Here is a 27,582-nt window from a genome sequence, read left to right as displayed (position 1 = left end):
AATAGAATTTTTTATTGGCCAAGTGTGATTGGACACACAAGGAATTTGTCTTCAGTGCATAAGCTCTCAGTGTACATAAAAAGATAAGATACATCCGTCAAGAATCATAAGGTACAACACTTAATGATAGTCACAGGGTACAAATAAGCAATCGAATCATACTAGGAAACAATCAATATAAATCATAAGGATACAAGCAGTAAGGTTACAGTCATGCAGTCATAAGTGGGAGGAGATGGGTGATAGGAACGATGAGAAGATTAATAGTAACAGTAATGCAGCCTTAGTGAATAGTTTGACAGTGTTGAGGGAATTATTTCTTTAGCTGAGTGATGGCGTTTGGGAAAAAACTGTTCTTGTGTCCAGTTGTTCTGGTGTGCAGTGCTCTATAGCATTAAAAAAAGCAAATGCACATACAATTTGTCCATTAGTTCTGGATTGAGTGAAGGATCCATTTTCTAGAACGAAGGGGAGGTGGGCAGAGGCGGTGGCAATCAGGAATTAGGAATCTCTGCATACCTGCAGCCAGAAATGGAGAGAAAAAAGTTGTTTCTTTTTGTTTTGTTTTGACTGTCTCCAGCCAGCGGAGAAGAGCTCTTCCATTGCCAGTTCATTTATTTTTTATTTTTCTTCCTCCATCATCTTAGACAGGGTTCACTCAGCCAAGATCTCATTTCTGCCTCCCAGCGAAGCTGACGTGCCAGCAAGCCTCCAATCCATAAATCTTTCCTTCCCTTTTACTTTTGTTCCAAAAAAAGATTTAGCCAAGTTTTGCCTGGAACAAAAACTTGGCCTGACATGGCTAATTGTATCTGTCTATCTTGATATTATCTATCTATCTATCTATCTATCTATCTATCTATCTATCTGTCTGTCTGTCTGTCTGTCTGTCTGCCTGCCTGCCTGCCTGCCTGCCTGCCTGCCTGCCTGCCTGCCTGCCTGCCTGCCTGCCTGCCTGCCTGCCTATCTATCTATCTATCTATCTGTCTGTCTGTCTGTCTGTCTGTCTGTCTGTCTGTCTGCCTGCCTGCCTGCCTGCCTGCCTGCCTGCCTGCCTGCCTGCCTGCCTGCCTGCCTGCCTGCCTGCCTGCCTGCCTGCCTGCCTGCCTGCCTGCCTATCTATCTATCTATCTATCTATCTATCTATCTATCTATCCTGTTTCCCCAAAAATAAGAATCCCCTGATGGTAAGACCAATGGGGCTTTTGAGCGCATATGCTAAAATAAGCCTCCCTCCCAAAAATAAGCCCTCCCTAAAAATATTTAACCACAGAGCTGGAAATCAGGTAAGATGGCAAGAGGAGCCCCATCTTTATTTATTTATTTATTTATTTTATTTTATTTTGTCATAACAATATACACAAGCATCACACAAAAAGATTATATAATGTATAAACATATATATGGGGAGAAACAAGGAAGTATAAGCAGTGGTGGGATTCAAGTAATTTAACAACCGGTTCTCTGCCCTAATGATTTCTTCCAACAACCCATTTGCCAAACTGCTCAGAAAGTTAACAACCGGTTTTCCCGAAGTGGTGCGAACTGGCTGAATCCCAGCACTGAGTATAAGCATATATATATATATATAGGAAAAGATACAATAGGACAGGAACGATAGGCACGTTTGTGCTCTTATGCATGCCCCTTAAAGTCCTCTTAGGAATGGGGTGAGGTCAACAGTGGATAGATTTTGGTTAAAGCTTCTGGGGTTATGAGAAGAGACCACAGAGTCAGGTAATGCATTCCAAGCACAGATAATTCTGTTACAGAAATCATATTTTCTGCAACCCAAACTGGAGCGGTTGACATTAAGTTTAAATCTATTGGTAGCTCTTGTATTATTGCAGTTGAAACTGAAGTAGTCTTTAACAGGAATGACATTACAATAGATGATTCTATGAGCTAAACCCAGGTCCTGTCGAAGGCGACGGAGTTCCAAGTTTTCTAAACCCAGGATTTCAAGTCTGGTGGGATAAGGTATTTTGTTGGTTATGGAGGAGTGGAGAACTCTTCGCGTAAAATACCTCTGGACACGCTCAACTGTATTGATGTCAGAAATGTGGTATGGGTTCCAGACAGGCGAGCTGTAATCAAGAATTGGCCTAGCAAAAGTTTTATATGCTCTGGTCAGTAGTGTGATGTTTTTGGAAAAGAAGCTACGTAAGTTTAGGTTTTTGCTATGTAGTTGCAGTGGGCTTTGGCACTTAGATCATTAGATATGAAAACTCCAAGGTCTTTGACAGGGTGGGGGTAATCTTGCTCTACCTGCCCCAAAATAATAAGACCTCCCCGAAAATAAGGCCAAGCTCTTATTTTGGGGTTCAAAAATATAAGACAGGGTCTTATTTTCGGGGAAACACAGTATCTATCATCTAAAAATAAAGTTACAGCAGAAGAATAAACAACTCTTCACCCCCCCACCAAACATATCAAATGTCAAACAGATTTCTAAATTTATCTTGGGGGGGGGAATTAATGACTCTCTAACATTATAAAATCTCTGCTACAGGAAAACATGTTGGGTCATTTTGGATTCTCAGATAGCATTGCTTTTTCAACCACAGATGAGTCACGTGTCTCTTGAATCCAATTGTTAATATTATTACTTTTCCAGTTTCTGAAAATTATTTCGACTGTTCTCAACAAAACAGTTTCTCATTGGCACTCATACTGGCCATCTGTATGATCCTACCTACTCATATTAATCTTTAGCACATTGTGTTACGCCAGTGGTAAAATCCAAATGTTTTTACTATAGGTTCTGTGGGCGTGACTTGTTGGGCGTGGCAGGGGAAGAATACTGCAAAATCTCCATTCCCTCTCCTCTCCAGGGGAAGGATACTGCAAAATTCCCATTCCTACTCCACCCCACTCCAGGGGAAGGATACTGCAAATTCCCCATTCCCTCCCCACTTCTGGGAGAAGGATATTGCAAAATCTCCATTCCCACTCCACCCCACTCCAGGGGAAGGATACTGCAAAATTTCCATTCCCACCCCACTCCAGGGGAAAGATACTGCAAAATTTCCATTCCTTCCCCACTCCAGGGGAAGAATACTGCAAATTCCCCATTCCTTCCCCACTTCTGGGAGAAGGATATTGCAAAATCCCCATTCCCACTCCACCCCACTCCAGGGGAAGGATACTGCAAAATCCCCATTCCCACCCCACTCTGGGTCCAGCCAGAGGTGGTATTTGCCGGTTATCCAAATTTTCCACTACCGGTTCTCCAGAGCCTGTCAGAACCTGCTGGATTTCACCCCCTGTGTTACGCCCAGGTAGTGTTAATGGTGGACTCTTCTACCAGGAAGTTTATCTTTCACATCTCATCTTAACTCACTTAAGTGGGCTTTGGCCAATCAATTCATTTATTCTCCTTGGAGACATTCAAGAAAGCTACTGATGGAAGGAATTGGAGATCCTTGTAAATCTTGTCCTTTCCCCCTCCAGTCTTGTCCTGTTGATGGAACAGATCTGATTACCTTCGGTTCAGTGAAAAACATTATGACTCACATGAGCTTCCTTTGGTTATGCAGAGCTTCTGCTCCTATAAATCATTCTTCACCCAGTTCAAGAAATACGATGGCGTTTTCCTACAAGGCTCCCCCTATAACTGCACAGAGAGATCTGAATCTGGAAGGGGAAAGCTGCAAGGCACTGTCCCCCCATTCCTTAAAGAAAACATTTAGCTGTTTCTTTCATCATATGAAAAAAGTTCTTCCTACCAAAAGTCCTCATGTTGAAAGAGAGAATTAAAATTCCCCCTGATAGGATGGCAGCGTTTTTTTTTACTACCAGTTCTGTGGGTGGGGCGGGGCTTGGTGGGTGGGGCTTGGTGGGCGTAGTAGGGGAAGGATACTGAAAAATTCCCATTCCCTCTCCACTCCTGGAGGAAGGATATTAAAGACTCTCCTTTCCCTCCCCAATCCTGGGGGAAGGATCCTGCAAAATCTCCATTCCTTCCCCACTCCTGGAGGAAGGATATTGCAAAATCTCCATTCCCACCCCACTCCAGGGGAAGGATACTGCAAAATCCCCATTCCTTCCCCACTCCTGGGGGAAGGATCCTGCAAAATCTCCATTCCTTCCCCACTCCTGGAAGAAGGATATTGCAAAATCTCCATACCCACCCCACTCCAGGGGAAGGATACTGCAAAATCCCCATTCCTTCCCCACTCCTGGGGGAAGGATCCTGCAAAATCTCCATTCCTTCCCCACTCCTGGAGGAAGGATACTGCAAAATCCCCATTCCCACCCCACTCTGGGGCAAGCCAGATGTGGTATTTGCCGGTTCTCCGAACTGCTCAAAATTTCCGCTACCGGTTCAGAACCTGCTGGATTTCACCCCTGGTCTACAGGTAATCTTTAACTTACAACCATTCATGTAGCGATCGTTCAAAGTCACAATGGCACTGAAAAAGTGGGTTACCACCAATTCTTGCACTTAGGACCCTCACAGTATCCTTGCAATGGTCAAAATCTGGGTGCTTGAGAAACAACAAGTATTTATGACCATTGCAGGGTCCCGGAGTCATGAGATCACCATTTGTGACCTTCCCAACTGGATTCTGAAAGGCAAAGTCAACCAGGGAACCAGATTCATTTAACAACCGTGTGATTCATTCACAACCGTGGCCAAAGAGGCCATAAAATTGGGTGGGGCTCACTTAATAACGGCCTTGCTCAGCACCAGCAATTCTGTTCTCAAATATGGTAATAAATTGAGGACTATCTGTACAGTGATGGACATTTGATGACAACGACGATTTTTCCAATTAATGGGATTTAATTGCAAGACAGCATTTTGAGGAGTGGGATGCCAATGAAAATGAAATGGAGATGGAGAAGGAAAGTGACTTGTTAAAGGTCACGCCATGAGTCAGAACTCAGAATAGAGCTTGGGTCATCTGAGTTTATGGCCAACATCTTATCTGCCGAGCTTGGTTAATTGTTTAGCTTTTTTTTAAAAAAAAAACAACCATCATCCTGTTTTCCTTTTAACGTGAAAGGCAGCCCTAAGGTTTTTCCACTTTTTTTTGTTTGTTTTTCAGTTTAAAAACACAGAAAAAGTTAAATGACTTTACATCGCTTAGAAACATGAGTCCGTCTAACTCAGGTTTGGTAAACAGCTAGCTGGATTTTCAATCTGGGGGTTCTTTGGAGATTCTGGGAAGCGCTGAATGAAGAACATCCATTCTACAGATGGTTGTCCGCTAAATATGCTGACTTTCAGTCTAGAACCGATTCAGTGAGGAGGAAACTTATGAACAAATCAGTGGTGGGCTGCTGGGGGTTCGGGAGAACCTCTAGCTAAGATTCTCTGCAGTTCGAAGAACCCCCAAATCCCGCTTCTGGCTGGCCCACTCACCCCATCCCACCCCTCCCAGGAGTCACCACACGACCTATTTTGGATGCGGGTAAATGCAGGGCACGCACGGAGGCTCAGGGAGGGTGAAAAATGGGCCTATCAGAAGTTCGGGAAGGCCGGAAACAGGCCCATTTCTGGCCTCCAGAAGGCCTCCAGAGCCTGGGGAGGCTGTTTTCACCTTCCCGGAGGCTCGACAAAATCCTCCAGAGCCCAGGGAGGGCAAAAATGCCCCCCCCCCCATTGTGGTGCAGGAGGCAGACTAGGCCACGCCCACCATAGCCATGCCCACCCAGCAACTGGGCAAAGAACCCCTTGCTAAAATTTTTGAAGCCCACCCCTGGAACAAATGCCATCTGATCAGAAGTGGTTCTGAGAATGTGACCTCCTCCTAAAGAAGGAAATAATAAAAATGAAAAAATAAGGAAGTGTGCAGAAAAGAGCAACAAAGGAAAGAGGTATGGAGGCTAGAGTGTACCGTGAACAGTTAAGAGAACTTGGTATGTTTAGCTAATCATACAGAAGGATTTGGGGTGGGGGACATCATAGCTGTCTTCCAGTATTTGAGGGGATATCATAAGGAAGAGGGTTTTGATTTATTCAAAAGATTTATTCAAAAGTTCAAGGTTTTGGTAATTATCTTCAAAGCGCTCCATGGCATAGGGCCGGGTTACTTACGGGACCGTCTGCTGCCACCAATTGCCTCCCACCGACCCGTGCGCTCTCACAGGGAGAGACTCCTCAGGGTGCCGTCGGCCAGGCAGTGCCGACTGGCGACACCCAGGGGAAGGGCCTTTTCTGTGGGGGCTCCCATCCTCTGGAACGAACTTCCCCCAGGACTTCACCAACTTCCTGACCTTCGAACCTTCCGCCGCGAGCTTAAGACACATCTATTTATTTGCGCAGGACTGGACTAGAATTTTTAAATTTTGAATTTGGTTTTTAATGGGGTTTTATTATTTGCATTTTTATTTTAAATATTCGGCCTTATTTAATAAATTTTTTAACTGTGGTTTTATTCGGTATTTATATGTATGTTTTATCTGGCTGTAAACCGCCCTGAGTCCCTAGGGAGATAGGGCGGTATAAAAATGCGAAAAAATAAAATAAATAAAATAAATAAATATTCTCCAAAGCACCTGAGGGCAGGATAAGAAGCAATGGGTGGAAACTTGTTAAAGAGCGATCCAACTTAGAAGTAAGGAGAAATTTTGTGACAGTCAAAACAATTAATCAATGAAATAGCTTGCCTCCCAGAATTTGGGTGTTCATCACTGGAGGTTTTTGAAAATAAGCCAAACAAACATTTGACCGGGATAGTTATAAGATTTCCTGCCTTGACAGGGAATTGGAGTAGATCAGGGGTCAGCAACCTGTGGCTCCAGAGCCGCATGCAGCTCTTTGGGCCCTCTGCTGTGGCTCCCTGTTGGGTTATTTCCCCACTGGCTGGCCCCGCCCCTCAACTTTCCCTCCCAGTCACTCCTTGCCTGGCCTGAGAAGGTAAGGGCAACGGCAGGGGATGGAGAAGTGCCAGGGCAGATACAGAGAGAGAGGGTGGAGAGAGAGGGAGAGAGATGGAGGAGGGAGGGGAGAGAGAGAGATGTCAAAAGGATTTTGTGGTTCCTGGTGTTTTTTAACAACTGGTTCTGCCCTAATGACCAGCTGGGTAGGCGTGGCTAGAAGGGTTTCATTTGACTGGTGGAAATGAGTGAAATCGAGTTGGCCTCGCCCACCCAGGTTTTGTGGCTTCTGGTGTTTTCTTTTCTGTAGGAAACGGGTCCAAATGGCTCTTTGAGTATTTAAGGTTGCAGACCCCTGGACTAGATAGAAGACCTCAAAGGTCCCTTCTAGCTTCATGATTATGTTCTAAAGAGAAATGTAGCTGAAGAAGAGTCTTCTCATTCATGGCTACCAAGGCAATGATAGGACAAGGATATGCCCTACGTACCGCTCTGCCAATCACTTCGTCACTCGTCATGCCACTGACAGCGCACCATCTTTTCCTTGTTGCCATAGCACTGCAAACATCTTCAGAAGTTTCTTCTCCACCCTCCCCAGCCCTCCTGCGGTTTCAGTTACACTCCCCACCCTAAAGGATGAGACGCAAACGAATTCCTCCTTACTATCAGCTGAGCTCTCCAGATTTACAACCAAAGCAGAAGAATGCAGTTGTGGAAACCATAATCTTCAAAGTCATGGAGACAATATAGAATAGAATAGAATAGAATAGGATAGGATAGGATAGGATAGGATAGGATAGGATAGGATAGGATAGGATAGGATAGGATAGGATAGGATAGGATAGGATAGGATAGGATTTTTTATTGGCCAAGTGTGATTGGACACACAAGAAATTTGTCTTGGTGCATATGCTGTCAGTGTACATAAAAGAAAAGATACCTTCATCAAGGTACAACATTTACAATGCAAATGATGATCAATATATCAATATAAATCATAAGGATTGCCAGCAACAAAGTTACAGTCATACAGTCATAAGTGGAAGAAGGTGGGTGATGGGAACGATGAGAAGATTAATAGTAGTGCAGATTTAGTAAGTAGTTTGACAGTGTTGAGGGAATTATTTGTTTAGCAGAGTGATGGCCTACCTGAAACTGCTTGATTAAAAACCACGATGTTTGGGAGAGATCGGAAGCAAGGAGGAGGAGTGTTCAGATTTCATGGTAACTGGCAGCCAGTTGAATTGAGCACCCCACATGTGACAACTTCAGCAAAATGGTTCTTCTCCTTGAAAGCCCCTCTCCCCCCCCCACCCCCCGCAAAAAAAAGTAGAAGCACTTCCTTTTTCATGAAATTGAAAGACGAAGGTTAGGAAAAACCAGATTTATTATTTTTTTTTTGATCCGGCATAACTTTTTACCTGTGTCGGCTAAATGTTATTTCATATTTTTTCATTTCCCTGTTGAGCTGATGATGATGTTTCCACCACCTTCCCTTAAAGTTGTGTTGACTTTCCCAAACTTCAGTCACCCATGGCATTCTTGTCCTTGAACTCTACCCAAATAAGGAAAGCACCATTAACCCAACAACTTTAATGTACTAAGAAGAAAGACCTTGCTAAAAAAGAAATGCTTCCCTGTAATGATTTTAATCTTCCAAGTTTTGTGTGTGTGTGTGTGTGTGTGTGTGTGTATTTGCATATAGTTTTTGAGTGTCATTGATTTATTACTTTTTAATGGGTTTTGTGGTTTCCTTGGTGCCTCAGCAGAAAACTATGGAAGAATCATGATAGCAAAACCATTTTTAAGTAAGCTATGCTGTTTTTCTGCTATGTTGTTTGCAGAAAAATGATTTTGCTACCACGTTTTCTCCTTCAACGGAAATGTTTTACTCATTTACCGGCATCTGTGCTCAGGAAAAGTGGAAAGTGTACCACCATACATATGCACAACAAACACACACTTGTGAATTTATTCGGCTTGTGTTTTTAAACACATTGACTTGGTTCACACTCGTGGCTTTAAGTACCTCGGCCAAAAACCCTTCTGTCATGGGTTTTTATTCTCCTCTTATTCAAAAAAACATACCAAGGTCATTAAAGGTAGATATTCAATCTAGAATAAAGAGCACTCCAAATTTCAAAATTATTTCGGGTATCAAATGTATAAAATGTGAGAAGTGCAAACAACAATAATGCCCTTTAGTTATCATGCTTTAGAAAGGCTGAATTTTTCAGCAAACACATGCCAAACAAGTCCAGACATAAAATAAATTGATCTGTCCAATGACCAATAAATTGATCTGTCCAATGACCAGTAAATTGATCTGTCCAATGACCAATAAATTGATCTGTCCAATGACCAGTGGAGGCAAGCACTTCTATAAACAATTGCAGCTTTTTTTTCTACTACTGTAAGGTATATTATATTTATTTCATAATAGCCTCTAGAACGTTGATCTGTGAAGCTGACTATGTTTGCCAATAAACTGTTAAGTTTCTTTTTAAAAAGGAAGAAAATGAAATGGGTTTTATAATCTCTCCAATGAAACTCCTGTAACCTTCAGGGTTATATCCTAAAGTCCATAAATGCTTCTTCCCAGCTTGTAAGAAGGTGGCGGCCAGCCATGCCTTGATCTTCTGCTGGTTGGACCTTCCAGTGCTAATTCCTAAGGAGTTGAAGGATGAAAATCAGAGCACATATGACATGTCGGAGGCTAAATCAGCTGCCTAGGCCTTAACTAGATCACATGCAATCTACATGTTTTCCGCCTCAGTTTTATGATTTTGTATATTTAATTGCAAACACATGGTGGGTCCATTCAAGACTGAGGGCCTTGGAGAGGGAGGAGAAGTCACCTTTCTTGTACTAATAAAATCCTCTCTTTTCCAACACCTACCCCACAATCGATCAGTGCCTGTAGGTAATTACTTAAAGCTTGCTGCTGTTGTTTGGAACATGTTTTTTTTTTTTAAATGAAAGAAGGAAAATTAAGGCACTAAAAAGAAAGGTTGCCTCCAAGGGTGAAATCCAGCAGGTTCTGACAGGTTCTGGAGAACCGGTAGCGGAAATTTTGAGTAGTTCGGAGAACCGGCAGATACCACCTCTGGCTGCTCCCAGAGTGAAGTGGGAATAGAGATTTTGCAATGTCCTTTCCCCAGGAGTGGGGAGGGAATAGGGATTTTGCAGTATCCTTTCCCTGGAGTGGGGAGGGATTGGGGATTTTGCAGTATCCTTTCCCTGGAGTGGGGAGGGAATGGGGATTTTGCAGTGTCTTTCCCCTGGAGTGCGGTGGATATGGAGATTTTGCAATATCCTTCCCCTGCCATGCCCACCAAGCCACATCCACCAAGCCACACCACGCCCACCAAGCCACACCCACAGAACCGGTAGTAAAAAAATTTGAATTTCACCACTGATTGCCTCTACCCTGCTTTTGGTGGCCCCAACTGATGTACAGACCTTACAGTATCTTATCCACTATGTACTCTGTGTTAATCAAATCTTGATCGAAGTAGAGCTCAGACCTTAAAGATGAAGCAATCTGTCTAGCCAACCTCTCTTGGTAATGCCTTTCCTTCTCTGATGCTTATTTCCCAGGATCCTCTTCTCTCCGGGCTTATCCACTTATCTCTGTCATCACCCGACAGCCTTCAGCGGTCTCTCGCTTCATTCCTGCAGTGAGCACCTCTCGCGTTCTCTCCCCGCTCCCACCTTCGGGAAGCACCTGTTCAGAGAGCCAAGCCAACGAAACTCATGGAAGCAGTGAATCCGAGACAGAGCACCCCACCCTCCCCTTGAAAAAGCCTCGTCGCAGCCGGACCATCTTCACAGAGTTGCAGCTGATGGGACTAGAGAAGAAATTCCAAAAGCAGAAATATCTGTCCACCCCAGACAGGTTGGTTGAGGAGAGATTGGGTTGGGTTGGGTTGGGTTGGGTTGAGTTGGGTGGGTGGGTGAAAGAACAAACCAACTGGTTAGAGAAGACACTGATGCTTTGATGGGCAACCTGGTGCTTTTAAGGTATCTTGGATTTCTAACTCCCATCAGCCTCAGCCAGCATGGGTAGTGGCAAGGAACAGGGGTGAAATCCAGCAGGTTCTGATAGGTTCTGAAGAACTGGTAGCGGAAATTTTGAGCAGTTCAGAGAATAAGTAGCGGAAATTTTGAGCAGTTCAGAGAACAGGTAGCGGAAATTTTGAGCAGTTCAGAGAATGGGCAAATACCATCTCTGGCTGGCCCCAGAGTGGGGTGGGAATGGAGATTTTGCAATATCCTTCCCCTAGGAGTGAGGAAGGAATGGGTATTTTGCAGTATCCTTCCCCTGGAGTGGGGTGGGAATGAAGATTTTGCAGTATCCTTCCCAGCCACGCCCAACAAGCCATGCCCAAAGAACCGGTAGTAAAAAAATTTGAATTTCACCAATGGCAAGGGAGCATGGGACTTAACATCTAAAGCATTTGGAGGTCATTTAGGGGTTGATTTCTGCATTACGCATGGTTCTAAGAGCAAGTTGCTATTGAGAATGATATGTCTGCATCAGATTCCACGTTAGGAATTCACCACTAATCACTTATGCAATCTTAGCATGGTAAAATTGTCCTGTGAATACTCCAGCTTTGGAAAATCTTTGAAAGTGGATTGAACTCAAGGCTGAGTAATACCCTGAGGACTAGCAGGTATGGTTACATTGGATACCAATATTAGAAGAGGCCATATCAGTTTTCTCTTTATGAAATGAGACTTAGTGGCCTTTAAGAAGGCAGCAGAAATCCTGCATGAGCCAAGTTGTTATTATAATATGGAGCTTTGACTACTGCTCTATGATACATCATTCAACATAATGGCTGGGTGCGATTGTAGAAATGAAAGATCCCTTAATCCCTCTACAAAATCTAAGACAATTGGAGGAAAAGGAAGTGGAGAATCACTTAGAAACAAATATTCCTAGGGATTTACCCCTTTTGTCTCTAGAAGTAGCTCTCTGGGAGTAGGAGTATTAGCAGTACTTGACTGAAGATATTGAGTAAGTTACGCCTCAAAGTCTCATATAGCCAAGATGAGCCAGAGTTTGCAAAATAAGAATTATGTTTAACTTTCTTGTATACTCATGTAATCTGCAAATTATGGGGCTGTTCAAAACAATGGCCGTTGATGTCCTAAAAATTCCTATGAACAGATTAGGATCCTATCTTTCTTATTCCAGTTGCATATATAGCTGTGATCTCAAAGGCAGGAGATTGGATAAGCAGCTGACCCTGAAACCTTTAATTTCTGTTATCATTGATGATTGCCCCAAATGCCTAATGGGTAGAGCCAGCTACATGACATGTGTGTGAACAATTAGTGAACAACTAACATAGAAGTCAGTTATATTTTTAACAGGTTTAAAGGAGGGGGGACAAAATATCTTCTACATTTACCATTTGAAAAGAAGACATTCAGAAGTTCTAGATTTAGATTAATTTAAGTGGAGCAATATATACTGGCAGGAATACTGATATGCGCTTGAAGGACAGAGAGACAGAACTTAATTCCACTCCTCGACCAATAAGAATGCAATCAATAAAATTGACCAATAAATAAAACCAGTAAAAATGACCAAATAAAAACGAGCCACACAAAATTATCTCCTAACAACAACAACATTTAGCAGCCTTAAAAGACAGAGTTGGGCTGCTTTATCGGCTACATAAAGCATAAATACATAAATACATAAAGGAGGGACGTGGTGGCTCAGTGGCTTAAACGCTGAGCTTGTCAATCGAAAGGTCGGCAGTTTAGCGGTTCGAATCCCTAGTGCCGTGTAACGGGGTGAGCTCCCGTGACTTGTCCCAGCTTCTGCCAACCTAGCAGTTTGAAAGCAGGTTAAAAAATGCAAGTAGAAAAATAGGGATCACCTTTGGTGGGAAAGTAGCAGCGTTCCATGTGCCTTTGGCGTTGAGTCATGCCGGCCACATGACCATGGAGACATCTTCAGACAGCGCTGGCTCTTCAGCTTTGAAATGGAGATGAGCACCGCCCCCTAGAGTCGGGAACGACTAGCACATATGTGTAAGGGGAACCTTTTCCTTTTACCTACATGCTATAGAGAGGAGAAAAGACTAACCAGGCAGATGCTTTAAAATACAAAAGACCTAGTTTTAATTTTCTAAGAGCCGGTAACCTTTGAGCCTCATCGTATCACCACTTCAGAAAGGAAATCCTCTGCAGGGTTTAAGTCTGTTTCTCCAATAAGCATTGAAGATCTTTCCAGCCACAACAGAGTGGGGGTCCCTTAGCCCTGCTGCTCTCAGCTGTTCAGGTGCTGAGTGGACCATGATGCCTTCTAAGCATGTGAAGATGAGTCTGCTGCTCTTGTCTAAAGGCTTGGACACATAACCGGATCAGATTTCAAAGCACCCTTCCCTTAGAATCAAAGGCTACATGAATAGATCATATCAGTGGAAAATACATACCAGGCTGTGAGCGTGCTAGATACCCGCATACTTGCCAGGATGGATTTATGGGCAGTGATACTTAGAAGCTTGCTTCCTATGAAATGGAGAATCAGATTATCTCCACTAGCTGAGAGCAAATATGAAGTCAGTGCTAAGAGCAAATCGGAGTTGCTTGAGAAGGAAACCAACTCTGCCTGGCAATTGTTTTAATATTCATCACATAATAAGAACCACGGGAATAGAATAGAATAGAATAGAATTTTTATTGGCCAAGTGTGATTGGACACACAAGGAATTTGTCTTGGTGCATATGCTCTCAGTGTACATAAAAGAAAAGATACGTTCATCAAGGTACAACATTTACAACACAATTGATGATCAATATATCAATATAAATCATAAGGATTGCCAGCAACAAGTTACAGTCATACAGTCATAAGTGGAAAGAGATTGGTGATGGGAACTATGAGAAGATTAATAGTAGTGCAGATTCAGTAAATAGTCTGACAGTGTTGAGGGAATTATTTGTTTAGCAGAGTGATGGCCTTCGGGAAATGAATGACCGAATGAATGGACTCAACAATGGAATTAAAAGTGTGGGAGTTTTGTTCTAGATTGGGTTCTGGGTGCTGAAATTCAGAATCGGAAGGGTTTAACCCATTGCCCGTGGTGAAGGAGAGGCCTCTGAACCAGGGGTCTCCAACCTTAGCAACTTTAAGCCTGGAGGACTTCAACTCCCAGAAATCCCCAGCCAGCTGGGTGGGGAATTCTGGGAGTTGAAGTCCTCCAGGCTTAAATTTCCTAAGGTTGGAGACCCCTGCTCTGAACAGAGCATAATTTTAATTCGTTTTAAAGAAGAATCAACTGTATCAAAGAAGGAAGGCACATTCATCCAGTTTGTACAGACAATAGTTATGCCATAGTTTGACCTTATATCCGTTGGGAAACTCCCAGCCAGCAAGATGGAGGGAACAAGAGGCCTAGTGCAGGGGTGGGTTTCAAAATTCATCGGTACCGGTTCGCTCGAGGGCACTTCCGCACTTGTAGGCACGCATGCCACTTCTGCACATACGCAATGCTTCTGCGCATGCGCAGAAGTGTCCGGCGTGGATGGGTGGAGCCTCCCACCGCTGCTGCTGATTCGGGGCAAACCGGTAGCAACCCACCACTAGCCTGGTGTCTCAGTGGTTAAACTGCAACTCTGCAGGCTAACTCACTCCACAGCCAGGAGTTCAGTCCTGAAGGGGCTCAAGGTTTTCTCAGGCTTTCGTCCTTCTAAGGTCGGTAACACGAGCACACAGATTGTTGGGGGCAATATGCTGACATTGTAAACCACCCACAGAGCACTGTAAAAGTGCAACGGGGCAGTGTATAAGTTTAAATGCTATTGCTATTAACTGGAAACTAACCTTGCACAGTCACAAGAGCCTGATCGTCCGCTGAAGTGCCAGGAACCTGATCTGTTCGTTCCCAAGGAAAGACAAGCAGTCTTGGGAGATTCTTGTACTATAGGTAGACTACAATAAAATAGTCAATTGGAGTCTTTCCATTGTGGGTGTGGTTGCAGGCACTTGACAATATCTTAACTATCTCTGACATCAGAACAACTAGACACAAGAACAGTTTTTCCCCGAAGGCCATCACTCTGCTAAACAAATAATTCCCTCAACACTGTCAGACTATTTACTGAATCTGCACTACTATCAATCGTTTCATAGTTCCCATCACCAATCTCTTTCCACTTATGACTGTATGACTATAACTTGTTGCTGGCAATCCTTATGATTTATATTGATATATTGATCATCAATTGTGTTGTAAATGTTGTACCTTGATGAACGTATCTTTTCTTTTATGTACACTGAGAGCATATGCACCAAGACAAATTCCTTGTGTGTCCAATCACACTTGGCCAATAAAATTCTATTCTATTCTATTCTATTCTATCTTTGTCTGGCCTTAAATCGGGGGTGAAATGCTCCCGGTTTGGATTGGATCACCCGATCCAGTAGCGATGGTGGCAGGTGGTTCAGAAAACCAGTAGCAAAAATCCCTGCCCACCCCATATGCCCAGCTGAGCTGCGCTATCATCAGAGGTTTTTGGTTGGTTTTTTTTACTTTTAAAAGCTGAAAAAATGCTTTAAAAGTTAAAAAAAGCCTCTGATGATCGCGCAGCTCAGCTGGGATCGTCAGAGGCTTTGAAAACGTCTTTGGCCGTAGAGGTTGTAGAAAAAAATTCTTTTAAAAGTCTCTGGCGATCCCAGCTGAGTTGCCTGATCATCAGAGGAGCTTTTTAAAAGCATTTTTTTCTACAACCTCTTCAGCCGATTGAAGAGGTTGTCGAAAAAACAGGTTGTAGAAAAAATGCTTTTAAAAGATTTTTTTTTAAAAGTTTGGCCACGCCCACCCAGTCACATTACCCCACCACCACCAAGTCATGTCCACAGAACCAGTAGTAACAAATTTTACATTTCACCACTGCCTTAAACATTATAGGTCAGGGATGTCAAACTTGAGCCTGTGGACCAGATGCGTCATACGGTGGCCATCCCCACCCCCAGTTTAGCGAAGGGGGAAAATAATAATAATAATAATAATAATAATAATAATAATAATAATAATAATAACAACAACAACAACAACAGCAGCAACAACAACAATAATATCAGAGTTGGAAGGGACATTGGAGGCCTTCTAGTCCAACCCCCTGCCCAGGCAGGAAACCCTACACCATCTCAGACAGATGGTTATCCAACATCTTCTTAAAAATTACCAGTGTTGGAGCATTCACAACTTCTGCAGGCAAGTCGTTCCACTGATTAATTGTTCTAATTGTCAGGAAATTTCTCCTTAGTTCTAAGTTGCTTCTCTCCTTGATTAGTTTCCACCCATTGCTTCTTGCTCTACCCTCAGGTGTTTTGGAGAATAGCTTGACTCCCTCTTCTTTGGGGCAGCCCCTGAGATATTGGAACACTGCTATCATGTCTCCCCTAATCCATCTTTTCATCAAACTCGACATACCCAGTTCCTGCAACCGTTCTTCATATCTTTTAGCCTCAAATACGTCATGTGATGATGATGTGGCGAGAGTTTGACACCCTTGTTATAGGTGAAGAAGCCCACTCTTTTCAGATCTTGCTGAACTGTAATTCCCAAGTTCCCTATAATTCTCAAGAGCCTATAATTCCCAAGAGCCTATCAGCCATGGTCCCCTTGATCATATTCTCAGGCCATTGCTGCTCTCTGAATTGGGCGCTGTTAATATTGCTCAGCATTCTTCATGATTTAAGCCAGATGAGGAAGGGCAATTTTGGCCTCAAACCTGGTGTTTGTGCTTCCGTTTCCTAGGCAACCATCAGTAGTCTTCCACGAGTAAGCAACCAATCCGAAAGGGATTACAGGTAATTTAGCCATGATAGGCATGCGTTATTCTGGCCCAAGAAGATTGAGCTGACACATTTCCCTTTGCCCAATGGAATGGGACAATTCGCCCTTAATATGTGATACTTTGGGAATCAATTGATTTATTTATTTGATAAGGAAGGGAGGGACACATGCGCTTTCTCAGCAGGTCTCTCCCTTCCACAGTAAAAGGGCGAATACATTGTGCTATCCAATTACTCAGAATATTTTCTGGGCAGTGTTTATGGTTTGGAGTCAGGGCTTCTGCCTGGTTGCTGGATGGGTGTGGCCATGGTGGGCGTGGCCTAGTCAGCCTCCTGCATCATGGCGGAGGGGGATGTTTTTGCCCTCCCTGGGCTCTGGAGGCTTTCCTTGAGCCTCCGGGAGAGTGAAAATGGCCACCCCAGGCTCCAGAGGCCCTCTGGAGGCCAGAAATGGACCCATTTCCGGCCTTCCCGAACTTCCGGTAGGCCCGTTTTTCGCCCACCTTGAGCCTCTGTGCATGTCCTGCCCTTACCTGCATCCAAAACAGGCTGTGTGGGGACTCCTAGGAGGGGCGGGGTGGGTGGGGCCAGCCAGAAGTGGGATTTGGGGGTTCTCCAAACTGCATAGCTACAAGTTCTCCCGAACCCTTTCAAACCTGCAGCAGCTTACCGCTGGAGCCCACCATTGTCTTAGCATGTTGTATGAACATGCTAAGCTATAATACGATGCCTTTGTTTGGATGTAGCCTGTTAAGTGGGGAACCCTACACTGTGTTTTGTTAACCCGGTATGCTAAATCGTATGAACTCAGCCTATCTACGTCGTCACTTTGTTTCCAAACAAAGTACAAATGCCGTCGCCACTCTTCCACAACTGCAAACCAAGGAAGAGAACGTATTGTTTACGCTGGGAAGGGCATCTCGAGAGAAAACTGGTTGGGAAATTTTAAGACTAAATCACAACCATTCGTTACGCAACTGCTGGTGCGTGAAAGAAGACAAGGTGCATCATGTTTGTTGATGTTGCCTCCGCACCATTTGTGTTCCGGTTCACTAATATTAATCATGGAAAAGGCATAACTCATGAGCAGCACCAGCAAGTTTCATTCAAGTGCCTTTGTTCAGTGAGTTTCATGAGCTTGACTCTGACATTCTGGCTCTGAAGATTGATTAGGTAAACACAGTTCTGATATTAGGGGAATACCCGCTGCTACCTGCTGTGTTAGAGAAGACCATGTCGGGCTTAAAATCAATCAAAAGCAAGGAAAGGCAGAAAGTAGAACAAGATCGTCTTGTTCTTTACAACCATCAATGGACCAGGATGTCCAACTCCAATAGTTTTACTTTGGCAAAGTGAAATAAAAAAATCTTCTGCCATAACTATTCTCGCTTTAACATTTCTCAGCCACACTAGTTTCTTATCTCTAAACAGGAAGTCTCATTTGGTTGCCCTTAGCCAGATCTCCGAGAGACAGTAGATCAAATGGGGGGCTTTTTTTGAACAAGTTTTTATTGTTTTTTAATTTCCCCCCCTTCCACACAACCACAATTCATGAACAGAGTATTTACATTTTCTTATCATAAACAATTCAAAATATTCAAATAAAATTTTCTTAATAAAGAGGATCAAATGTTTTAATCCCCAGTTTCTCACAACTGTGACGAACATTGTCCCTGTTTAGGCAACTCATCTAAGTTGTGAATGTGCAATGGAGAACTTTACTTTGTCTACCAATTTTACGTTTAATTTGGTCGGTACTGTCCAGCTTTTTTTTCTTCTGTCATGGATAGCAATAGCACTTAGACTTATATACCGCTTTATAGTGCTTTACAGCCTTCTCTAAGTGGTTTACAGAGTCAGCCTCTTGCCCCCAATCTGGGTCTTCATTTTTACCCACCTTGGAAGGCTGAGTCAACCTTGAGCCTGATGAGATTCAATCTGCCACATTGCAGACAGCCAGCAGTCAGCAGAAGTAGCCTGCAGTACTGCACTCTAACCACCGCTGTGCCACCACGGCTCATAATATCATGTAATACTGCAGTTTGTCCAGCAGGAAAACATTTTTTCGTTATTTTTACCTTAAGGCTTTTATAATTGAGATAAACATGTTTAAGACGGCAAGCTCACCTACCAGATTTTATGGCTTCTTGGAGCAAATAACAACAACAACAACAACAACAAAACAAAACAAAATTCAGAAGTCAATGCCCTTTCCCGAGAAGCCAGTAGAACAGCTGGAACTGAAAAGTAGGACCATGTGTCAGCTTTGGAAGCCATATTAACACCGGAAGCTTCCACGCTGCCACCTTCTTGTGCGTGGGAAATTAGGAGGGGGGGGGATTTAGTAGAGGGAATGTAGTTAGACAAAATAGCATTCTTCTTTTTGGTCAAGGTCATGCATCTGGAGAAGGAGTGGTTGGAGTGGTGTCTCACGATGGGACGGATGGTGATTGGACCAAGTGATGCAGGGGCTGGATTTGGGGGTTTGATTTACTCAGGGAAAACCCGGAACTCTCAGATTCGGGTTTTCCCAGATGTGCCAGTATACCTACTCTAATAAATGGGAACTTTGAGAAAATGCCTGTCTTGGAATTTTTAATTGGAGCTGGGGTTTTCTGGAATGCTGACACCGTCTTTGACAATTTTGAAGTTTGAGAAGAACTAAGGGGAAAAATAGGTGGCGAATATCTTTCAGTTGCTTCAAATACCATTTCAAACTCCTGATGTCCACTTCAGGGTGGATTCTGGCTTCATCCAGTTCTGCAGTGCGATTCTCAGCATAACACCCAGTGCAGCTTCTGAACCAGAGGAATTATTCCATTTTTTACATTCTAAATGTAACCATTTTTTAAAAAAATAATTCTGAACCAGCACGACACAATTCACGTTGTGTAATCTGAAAGGAGAACTTGTAGAAAAGGTGCAAGGTATCCCTGCTGAGAAGTAAACCCAGTGCTAAGAATTGTTTAGTTCAGGGGTCGGCAACCTTAAATACTCAAAGAGCCACAAAGGTCCTAACCGGAAGCCCCCATTCAATTCTGGAGCCAACCGGAACTCCGGTTCCCCCACCATAGAGTCTCCTCCTAGCACGGCGTCCTTTTTCCTTTGCCGACTGGGGATCGGTTTCCCCACCATAGAGTCTCCTAGCGCGGCATTCTTTTTCCTGTCCTAACCGAAAGCCCTATCAATTGTGGAGCTAACTAGCAACAGGGAACTGCAGCAGAAGGATGAAAGAGCCACATGCAGCTCCAGAGCCGCGGGTTGCTGACCCCTGGTTTAGTTCATACAGTCCTAAGCAAACTAAAATGTTTGCTTTTAAAAAGCAAATATAGAGCACAGGCCTTTGTTTGCTTTCTTAGACCGACTTCCTATTGCGTTTGGTGTGACTCGTTTAGAAACCCTACAATGCCCAATACTGTGGTCATTGCTCTTGTTTGATCACTAGTCATCGGTCTTCTCTAATCATTAGTCATGTCCGATTAAGCAGCTGGTCTCTTGATCCACACAATAGTGCATGAACCATTTGCTGACTTTCAGTCAGAGGCAGTGTAATCAGGTCTCATGAATAATATGTCACATTCTTCTTGTTCATTAATCTGGATAGTTTCTCTCCTAGGCTGGATCTTGCTCAGTCGCTGGGCCTCACTCAACTCCAAGTGAAAACCTGGTACCAAAATCGCAGGATGAAATGGAAAAAAATGGTAAGCATTTAATGAATTCGGAGAAAGCACTAACGGTTAAATTAAGTGTCAGTTGAGTGACTTCAGCAGGAATGAATCTGACCCTGAGGAACATATCAGTTGATTTCAGGGTGACTCTAAAACCATAATTAAGCCTATCCACCCCACAAAAAATAAGTACATCCAGGATTCTTTACAAGGTATGGTCAAACAATGGCTACAACTTTAAAATGGCGCAATCAAAGTTCTGTTGGTAAAACACACATAAAAATGGATTGAGTTTCTGAGTGACAATTTTATAACCATAACCTGAGTATTGCAAATATTTGTTCATCAGTTTTTGGTTTTGGCAAGGACTATTTTTACAGTGTTTAATCATTGTGGCCTAAGGATGTTTAATATTTGACCAAAAAAATCTTTATTTTGTTCACAACATAAAACAATACCACTCAATTTATGCCAGGTACATATGAAGTTTTGTCTTGTGCGCTGATTTGATTTTTTTTCTCTAGTTTTTAAATAGCTAATGATTTTTACTCTAGTTTTTGTTTGTTGCCTCCAAAATTTGCACAATGATAAAATTTTGATGGGATGGCATGATGGGATGGAGATGGGAAGTATAGAAATGTGATGGATGAATAAATCAATAAATGGAAAATAGCAACATGTTTGCCTGGAGCAATAATGACTAGTGTTCATGATATGGGAAGAATGTTTTCTACTTGCTTTTAATTGCATATCTGACTCATCTCTCAAACACTGCATATATTAAAACCCTTCTCCAAATTTTGCCACGAGTTGCAATAAAAGATTTATTATTATGCATAAAAATTTAGGAATCCGTGAAAATAACAGGCGAGCATGTAATAAATTAGGGGAAATTGCTTGGCAAATGTGTAAATTAGGCAAAAATGCACAAAATGCTAACAATGGGGTGTGGGTAGGTGGTTCTTAATGCCAACCAATGTAGGGCATAGAGCAAAATAAACTTAAGATGTCGACAAAGAAGCAAAAATCAGTTCGTGCTGTGACCGGCGCTCCTTCGCCGGCTTTGATTCCGCGCAGCTTCGGTGGAGGATCTGGCTAGGTGGCTCAGTGGCTAAGATGCTGAGCTTGTCGATCAGAAAGGTCGGCAGTTTGGCAGTTCAAATCCCTAGTATAGGTCTCCTGTGTGAGCAAGGGGTTGGACTAGATCAGGGGTCTCCAACCTTGGTCCCTTTAAGACTTGTGGACTTCAACTCCCGAAGTCCCTCAGCCAGCAAAGCTGGCTGAGGAACTCTGGGAATTGAAGTCCACAAGTCTTAAAGGGTCCAAGGTTGGAGACCCCTGGACTAGATGACCTCCAAGGTCCCTTCCAACTCCTCTGTTACTCTGTTTATTCAATATAGCCATAACAGCTTCGTTTATTTTTATTCTAGGTCCTGAAAGGGGGACAGGAGGCCCCCACGAAACCCAAGGGCCGCCCAAAGAAAAATTCCATTCCCACCTCAGAGGAAATCGAAGCAGAAGAAAAGTTGAACAACCAAGCTCAGCCAGAGGTCTCGAAGGAAAGCCAAGCAGAAGATGACTGTGGGTCGACCAAGGAGCCGTTGAGCTCCTCTTCAGATACCGATGGATCTCTTAAACACATAGCAGAGGCATCTCCAGGGCTGACAACCTCAAGTTAAGAGCCACCTCAAAGCTTTCCCAGGGGACAATGCATAAACTGGATCTCCCTGCACTTTGTGCCTTAAGAAATCGATTGGTGTGATGGGTGACGGCTGAATGAGGAGATCCAATGTTAACCAGGATGGTTTCTTGACTCCCAGTGTCAAGTACACACTTTCCCTACACATATCCTGGAATCTGAGTAATTCTCCCAAAAACCGCATGCTAAAGAGATTGGCGCTTCCAAAACAGCACAAGCGACTCAACTCCTCATGTTTCCACGAGAAGAAGCGTTTTAGGGACTTCAGCATGCTGAAGATACTGGTTCTTTATTTTGCCATAACTGTTGTTGTTGTTGTTGTTGTTATAATTATTATTCAGAATGCTTTAAAATGGATTCTAAGCGGCAACTACCAAAGACAGGGGGAATAGGATTCCTACTGTTGCATTTTGTAAAAGTGCCCATGCAAAGCATTTTTCATGGGTCATTCAAACTAAGGGGATGTCGGTGGTCTCCCATTATGCTGGCCAGAGAGTGATTTTGGTGGCAGTCAAGAGAAATATTAATGATATTCTTGAATTGTGAGCCTCTGGTGAGCTAATTTCCCAAAAGACCATTTAAGCCACCAGGAAATGAAGAAGACGCACATGTCCTAGAAAGAGCTGCCTTGACAGCAAATATATGGTTTGGCCAACAGTGACCAGGGGCTGGTTGTAGTCACTCAGTAGGCTGACGTTGCAATCCAGAACAATGGCTGATACGCCTAGCTCCATACCGGCTACTGTTTGTCCCCATTGAATTGTAAGCAAACTATATTGTAACATACCAGAATCAACATCAGAGGTTGGAATGTTGAGGAGCACATCAAGGCCCTAAGTCAGTGTTGGTGAACCTATGGCACGCGTGCCAGAAGCAGCATGCAAAACCATCCCACAAAGAATGTGCGGCCTTGCTGGCTCCTATTCCGCATTCCTGTGATCACATGCATGCGGGTCAGCTGGCCGTCGTGCACGCGGAAATGCGGAACCCGGAAGAGCAGCATCCTGTCACACATGCGTAAGCCGGCACCCGACCTTCTGGGTTGACGTTGCGCGCATGTGCGATGGCCAGCTGTTTGTCGGGCGCCAGCTGTTTGCCGGTATCGGGTGTTCAGGTGCTGGCTCGCGCATGCACGATGGACCACCACTCTTCTGGGTATTGGCGCTCCCGAAGGCCAGCAGGGCCATGCATACCTTGCAGGATGGTTTTGCGTGCCACTTCTGGCACGCAGGCTGGCAACGCGGGCACATCAAAGGTTTGCCATCTCTGCCCTAAGTTCTCTGGGGATGATCAGTGGCAAATCTGAATGGATGCTGCCAGCCCAACTCTGCTATTTACTCAACTTGCTTTTTGGAAGTGTGTGTGGAGGGTGACATACTAGCAATCTCCAGTCCCTTTGTACTCTCTATCTAGACCAGGGGTGTCCAACTCAATTTCATTGAGGGCCGCATCAGGGCTGTGGTTGACCTCGCCGGGGGGGGGGGAGCTGTGTGGGCATGGCCAACTGGATGGGTATGGCCAATGGTGGGATTCAGCCAGCTTTCACCATTTCGGGAAAACCGGCTGTTTTAACTTTCTGAGCAGTTTGGCAAACTGATTGTTGGAAGAAATCATTAGGGCAGAGAACCGGTTGTTAAATTACTTGAATCCCACCACTGGGTGTGGCCCAGCGGCGAGTTTCAGCAGGTTCTGAGCAGTTCTGGGGAACCAGTAGTGGAAATTTTGAGTAGTTCGGAGAACCGGTAGTAAAAATTCTGACTGGCCCCGCCCCCATCTATTCTCTGCCTCCCAAGTCCCAGCTGATCGGGAGGAATGGAGATTTTACAGTATCCTTCTCCTGCCATGCCCATTAAGCCATGCCATGCCCACCAAGCCACGCCCACAGAACTGGTAGTAAAAAAAAATTGAAACCCACCACTGCCTTGGCCATCTTGACACCACTCCCCAAACTGCTGGCATGTTTCCTTTTTGCATTGGGTAGACCAGGACGATGCTATGCTGGCCCGACCTTTCCTCTTTGCACTGGGTAAACCGGGATGGCCCTGTGAAACAGATCCGATCATATCACGGGCCAGACCTGGCCCGCAGGCCTTGAGTTAGACACCCCAGATCTAGACCAGGGGTCTCCAACCTTGGCAACTTTAAACCTGGCGGACTTCAACTGCCAGAATTCTGGGAGTTGAAGTCCGCCAGGCTTAAAGTTGCCAAGGTTGGAGACCCCTAGTCTAGACTGTGATCCGGGTTTAACTTAGCAGAAGAAGGCTTGTGTGGGGGTGCTAGAGGCTGAAAAGGGAACCACTTGGTCATAAGTGTGCCCTGAAAAGATCTTGCACAAGAGTCTTCCACACCTGGATCATTTTCAGGCTGACACATTTCTTCTGGTGAAGAGTCCATGTATACAGCAGAATGCCACTGCAGGCCATTTAATGGCTTCTTTCAATACAGAGAATATTATTGGACACTTAAAGCAAGTCTTTCCTCCAATCAGGAATAGTGTTACCCTGGAAATGAAGTGGAAGTTAATAGGAGAGCAAGCAAAACACACTAGCATACAGTATTTCCCCCAAGGGTATCTGTGCAATGAATTGTTAGGAATTTAAGCTGCCATAATCAAAAAGCCAGTTTACCTTTGTGTGTTCGCCTCTGGCCAGTTTATATTAAGGAGCAGCATCTAGGAGTTTCCTCTAGCCTCCGTTGCTATCTCCTTTGTACATTTCTTCCACTTGTAAAAAAAAACACACACGAAACCATTGTTTTCAACAATGCATCCAAAGCATATATCAAAATGGCATTGGAAAGCTTGTTTTTTTAAAAAAAGAATGTTATTTGCTCCTACACACAACGCATCCAAAGCGTGCATCAAAATGGCATTGGAAAGCTTGTGGTTTTTTTTAAATGTTATTTGTTCCTACACTCCGTTTGTATTTTTAAATGATTGTTTTTCCTCAAGGTAAGGGTTTGCAACTATTTTTGATGCCTTTGTGCCAAGAATTATATTAAAATTTTGGTGAGGGCAGGAGCTCCAGAGTTACTGGTTATTGTTTTTTTTTAATGTATCTATTTGCAAAAGGGATGGAACAAAGATCAGGTCAGTTCACTGGATCTGAAATTTGTTGGTGTAGTGCAGAGGTCTTCAATCTTGGCAGCTTTAAGATTTGTGGAATTCAACTCCCAGAATTCAAACTTGGCAGCTTTAAGACTTGTGGACTTCAACTCCCAGAATTCTCCAGCCAGCATAGCTTGAAGTTTGAAGACCTCTGGTGTAGTGGTTACTGGAAAAAGCTCAGTCACACAATGCCTCTCTTTGCATAAGAATCAGGCTTGCTCGCATGTTGGAAAACGTCATGCCTTATTCAATTAACTATATTCTTCTGTGTAATGAGTTCCAGCAAATAGTTACCATATTGTAATGCAATCTAGTTTTTAAAGACAAAATACCTGCAAACGGATTCTTGGGACTGTCAGAAGAATCAAGAGGGCTCCCACAACTGTCTGACTGGTAGAATAGAATAGAATAGAATAGAATAGAATAGAATAGAATAGAATAGAATAGAATAGAATAGAATAGAATAGAATAGAATAGAATAGAATTTTTTATTGGCCAAGTGTGACTGGACACACAAGGAATTTGTCTTGGTGCCTATGCTCTCAGTGATGGCCTTATTTTATCAGGTTGCACGTCTGATACACAAAAGGAAAGGGCTTTGATGCAGTCATTGGGACTGATGTCCTTCACCCCTTCGGTGGATGGCCCTGGAGCCACATTCAAAGCAATTATAACAATATAGATCAGGGGTGTCCAATTTCAGCAACATTAAGACCTATGGAACTTCAACTCCCAGAATCTTCTACTCCAGATCAGTTCAGGAAGAGTCTTTTTGTGCCCATCTCTTTCCATCAACTTTGGAAGGTTCCATTTGTTGTTGCCACTTCCCACCTTGGAGCTGTTTTTTATTTTTTTTTTATTTGAATTTATATCCCGCCCTTCTCCGAAGACTCAGGGCGGCTTACATTGTGTAAGGCAAGTTTCTCCTGTTTAGCAATGCAGGTGAGGAGCACTGAACCGGGGTGAAATGCTTCCGGTTTGAACCGGATCGCCTGATCCGGTAGCGATAGCAGCGAATGATTCAGAGAACCGGTAGCAAAAATCTCTGCCCCCCGCCCATGCCCAGCTGAGCTGCGCGATCATCAGAGGGTGTTTTTTTTTACTTTTAAAAGCATTTTTTCTTCAGCCGAAGAAATGCTTTTAAAAGTTTAAAAAAAAGCCTCTGATGATCGCGCGGCTCAGCTGGGATCCCCAGAGCCTTTTAAAAGCATTTTTTCTACAACCTCTTCGGCCAAAGGGGTTGTAAAAATGCTTTTAAAAGGCTCTGGCGATCCCAGCTGAGTTGCCTGATTGCCAGAGCCTTTTAAAAGCATTTTTTACAACCTCTTCAGCTGAAGAGATTATAAAAAAATGCTTTTAAAAGTTAAAAAAAAAGTTGGCCACGCCACCCATTCACATTACCGCCCCCACCAAGCCACGCCCACAGAACCGGTAGTAACAAATTTTACATTTCACCACTGAAATTTAACCATCCATCCTTGGTATCTGCAAGGAAAACAAGTCACGAACCTGTGGAGAAAAATTTGCAGGAGAGGCATTGCATTTTATTTTCCAGCCCTGTGTGCCAAAGTTTAGATAACTGTCTTGTTTCCTACAATCTTGTTAAAGGATGCATTTCTTTTTTTTTTTTTTTTTTTTGCCCAGATGCTGCAAAGAACTGTATCAAGATAACCTTTATTTTTTAATTAAAAAATAAAATGTGTAAATAAAGGAGTCAATGGAATCTTCTCTTTCTCTCTCCTCTCTTCTCCCCCTTTCTTCCTTAACATCCAAAGCTTCCAGGGAGCAGAAGTCCCTTTGTATATTACTTAGATATGTGGTGATGGCTATCAACTTAACTAGCTTTAAAAACAGGTTGGACCATATCCTGAAGGTCCTAGGGATCAATAACTATTGGCTTTGATGGCAGTGGACTGCCTTCGAAGGTCATCTGTTGTCAGCTTCCTTGTACAGTTGGTTGGCACTATGTGTGATGACCTAGGCCCAAGTAGTTATTACCAGACACAATCAGTCTTAAACAAACACATTAGAACAGCTGAGAATTACTTCATTCTCAGTTTAGTCCAAATTAAGTCCAAAACAAAGTCCTTCAGAAAAAGTCCTTTGGCCTTATCACAAACCTTTGTCTTCCTTGGCACCCTGCCAAAGGCTTTTCTTGGCAAAGTCCCACAAAGTTCAGAAACAAGAGAGGCCGACTAGAAATAATTGTTGCTTTCCTACAAAGAGCCCAAAAGCTGTTGCTGCTCTTTTAAGCCTTATGGGAGGGGCGAATAATCTCCTGGCCTAACTCCTGAGTCGTCCTTTTTGCTTTAGCTGCTCTTGCCTTCTGGCAGCTCTTTGCATGCATGTGCTAGGAACAGGTGCCTCCTGTTCCTCTGCCTCTCTGCTGGCCGCCTCTGGAGGCTCTGGAGTCTGTGCATCACTCCCATCTCTGCCTCCGATGTAGAGCCCTCGT

General features: G+C 43.6%; 1 protein-coding gene across 1 annotated transcript in view; it reads left to right on the top strand.

The window, feature by feature from the left end:
* BARX2 (BARX homeobox 2) overlaps positions 1-24,910 on the top strand; it is a 63,901-nt gene extending 38,991 nt beyond the window's left edge. Inside the window, exons 2-4 of the mRNA XM_058194910.1 lie at positions 10,429-10,726; positions 20,271-20,355; positions 21,753-24,910. Of these exons, the coding sequence (XP_058050893.1) occupies positions 10,429-10,726; positions 20,271-20,355; positions 21,753-22,001 (632 nt within the window). The 3' untranslated portion in view covers positions 22,002-24,910. The remainder of the gene's footprint in view (positions 1-10,428; positions 10,727-20,270; positions 20,356-21,752) is intronic.
* The last annotated feature ends 2,672 nt before the right edge of the window (positions 24,911-27,582 follow it).

Source organism: Ahaetulla prasina, chromosome 9 (assembly GCF_028640845.1).
Source record: "Ahaetulla prasina isolate Xishuangbanna chromosome 9, ASM2864084v1, whole genome shotgun sequence".
In the NCBI taxonomy this organism is placed as follows: Eukaryota; Metazoa; Chordata; class Lepidosauria; order Squamata; family Colubridae; genus Ahaetulla; species Ahaetulla prasina.
This window is presented reverse-complemented; position numbering and strand designations above follow the sequence as displayed.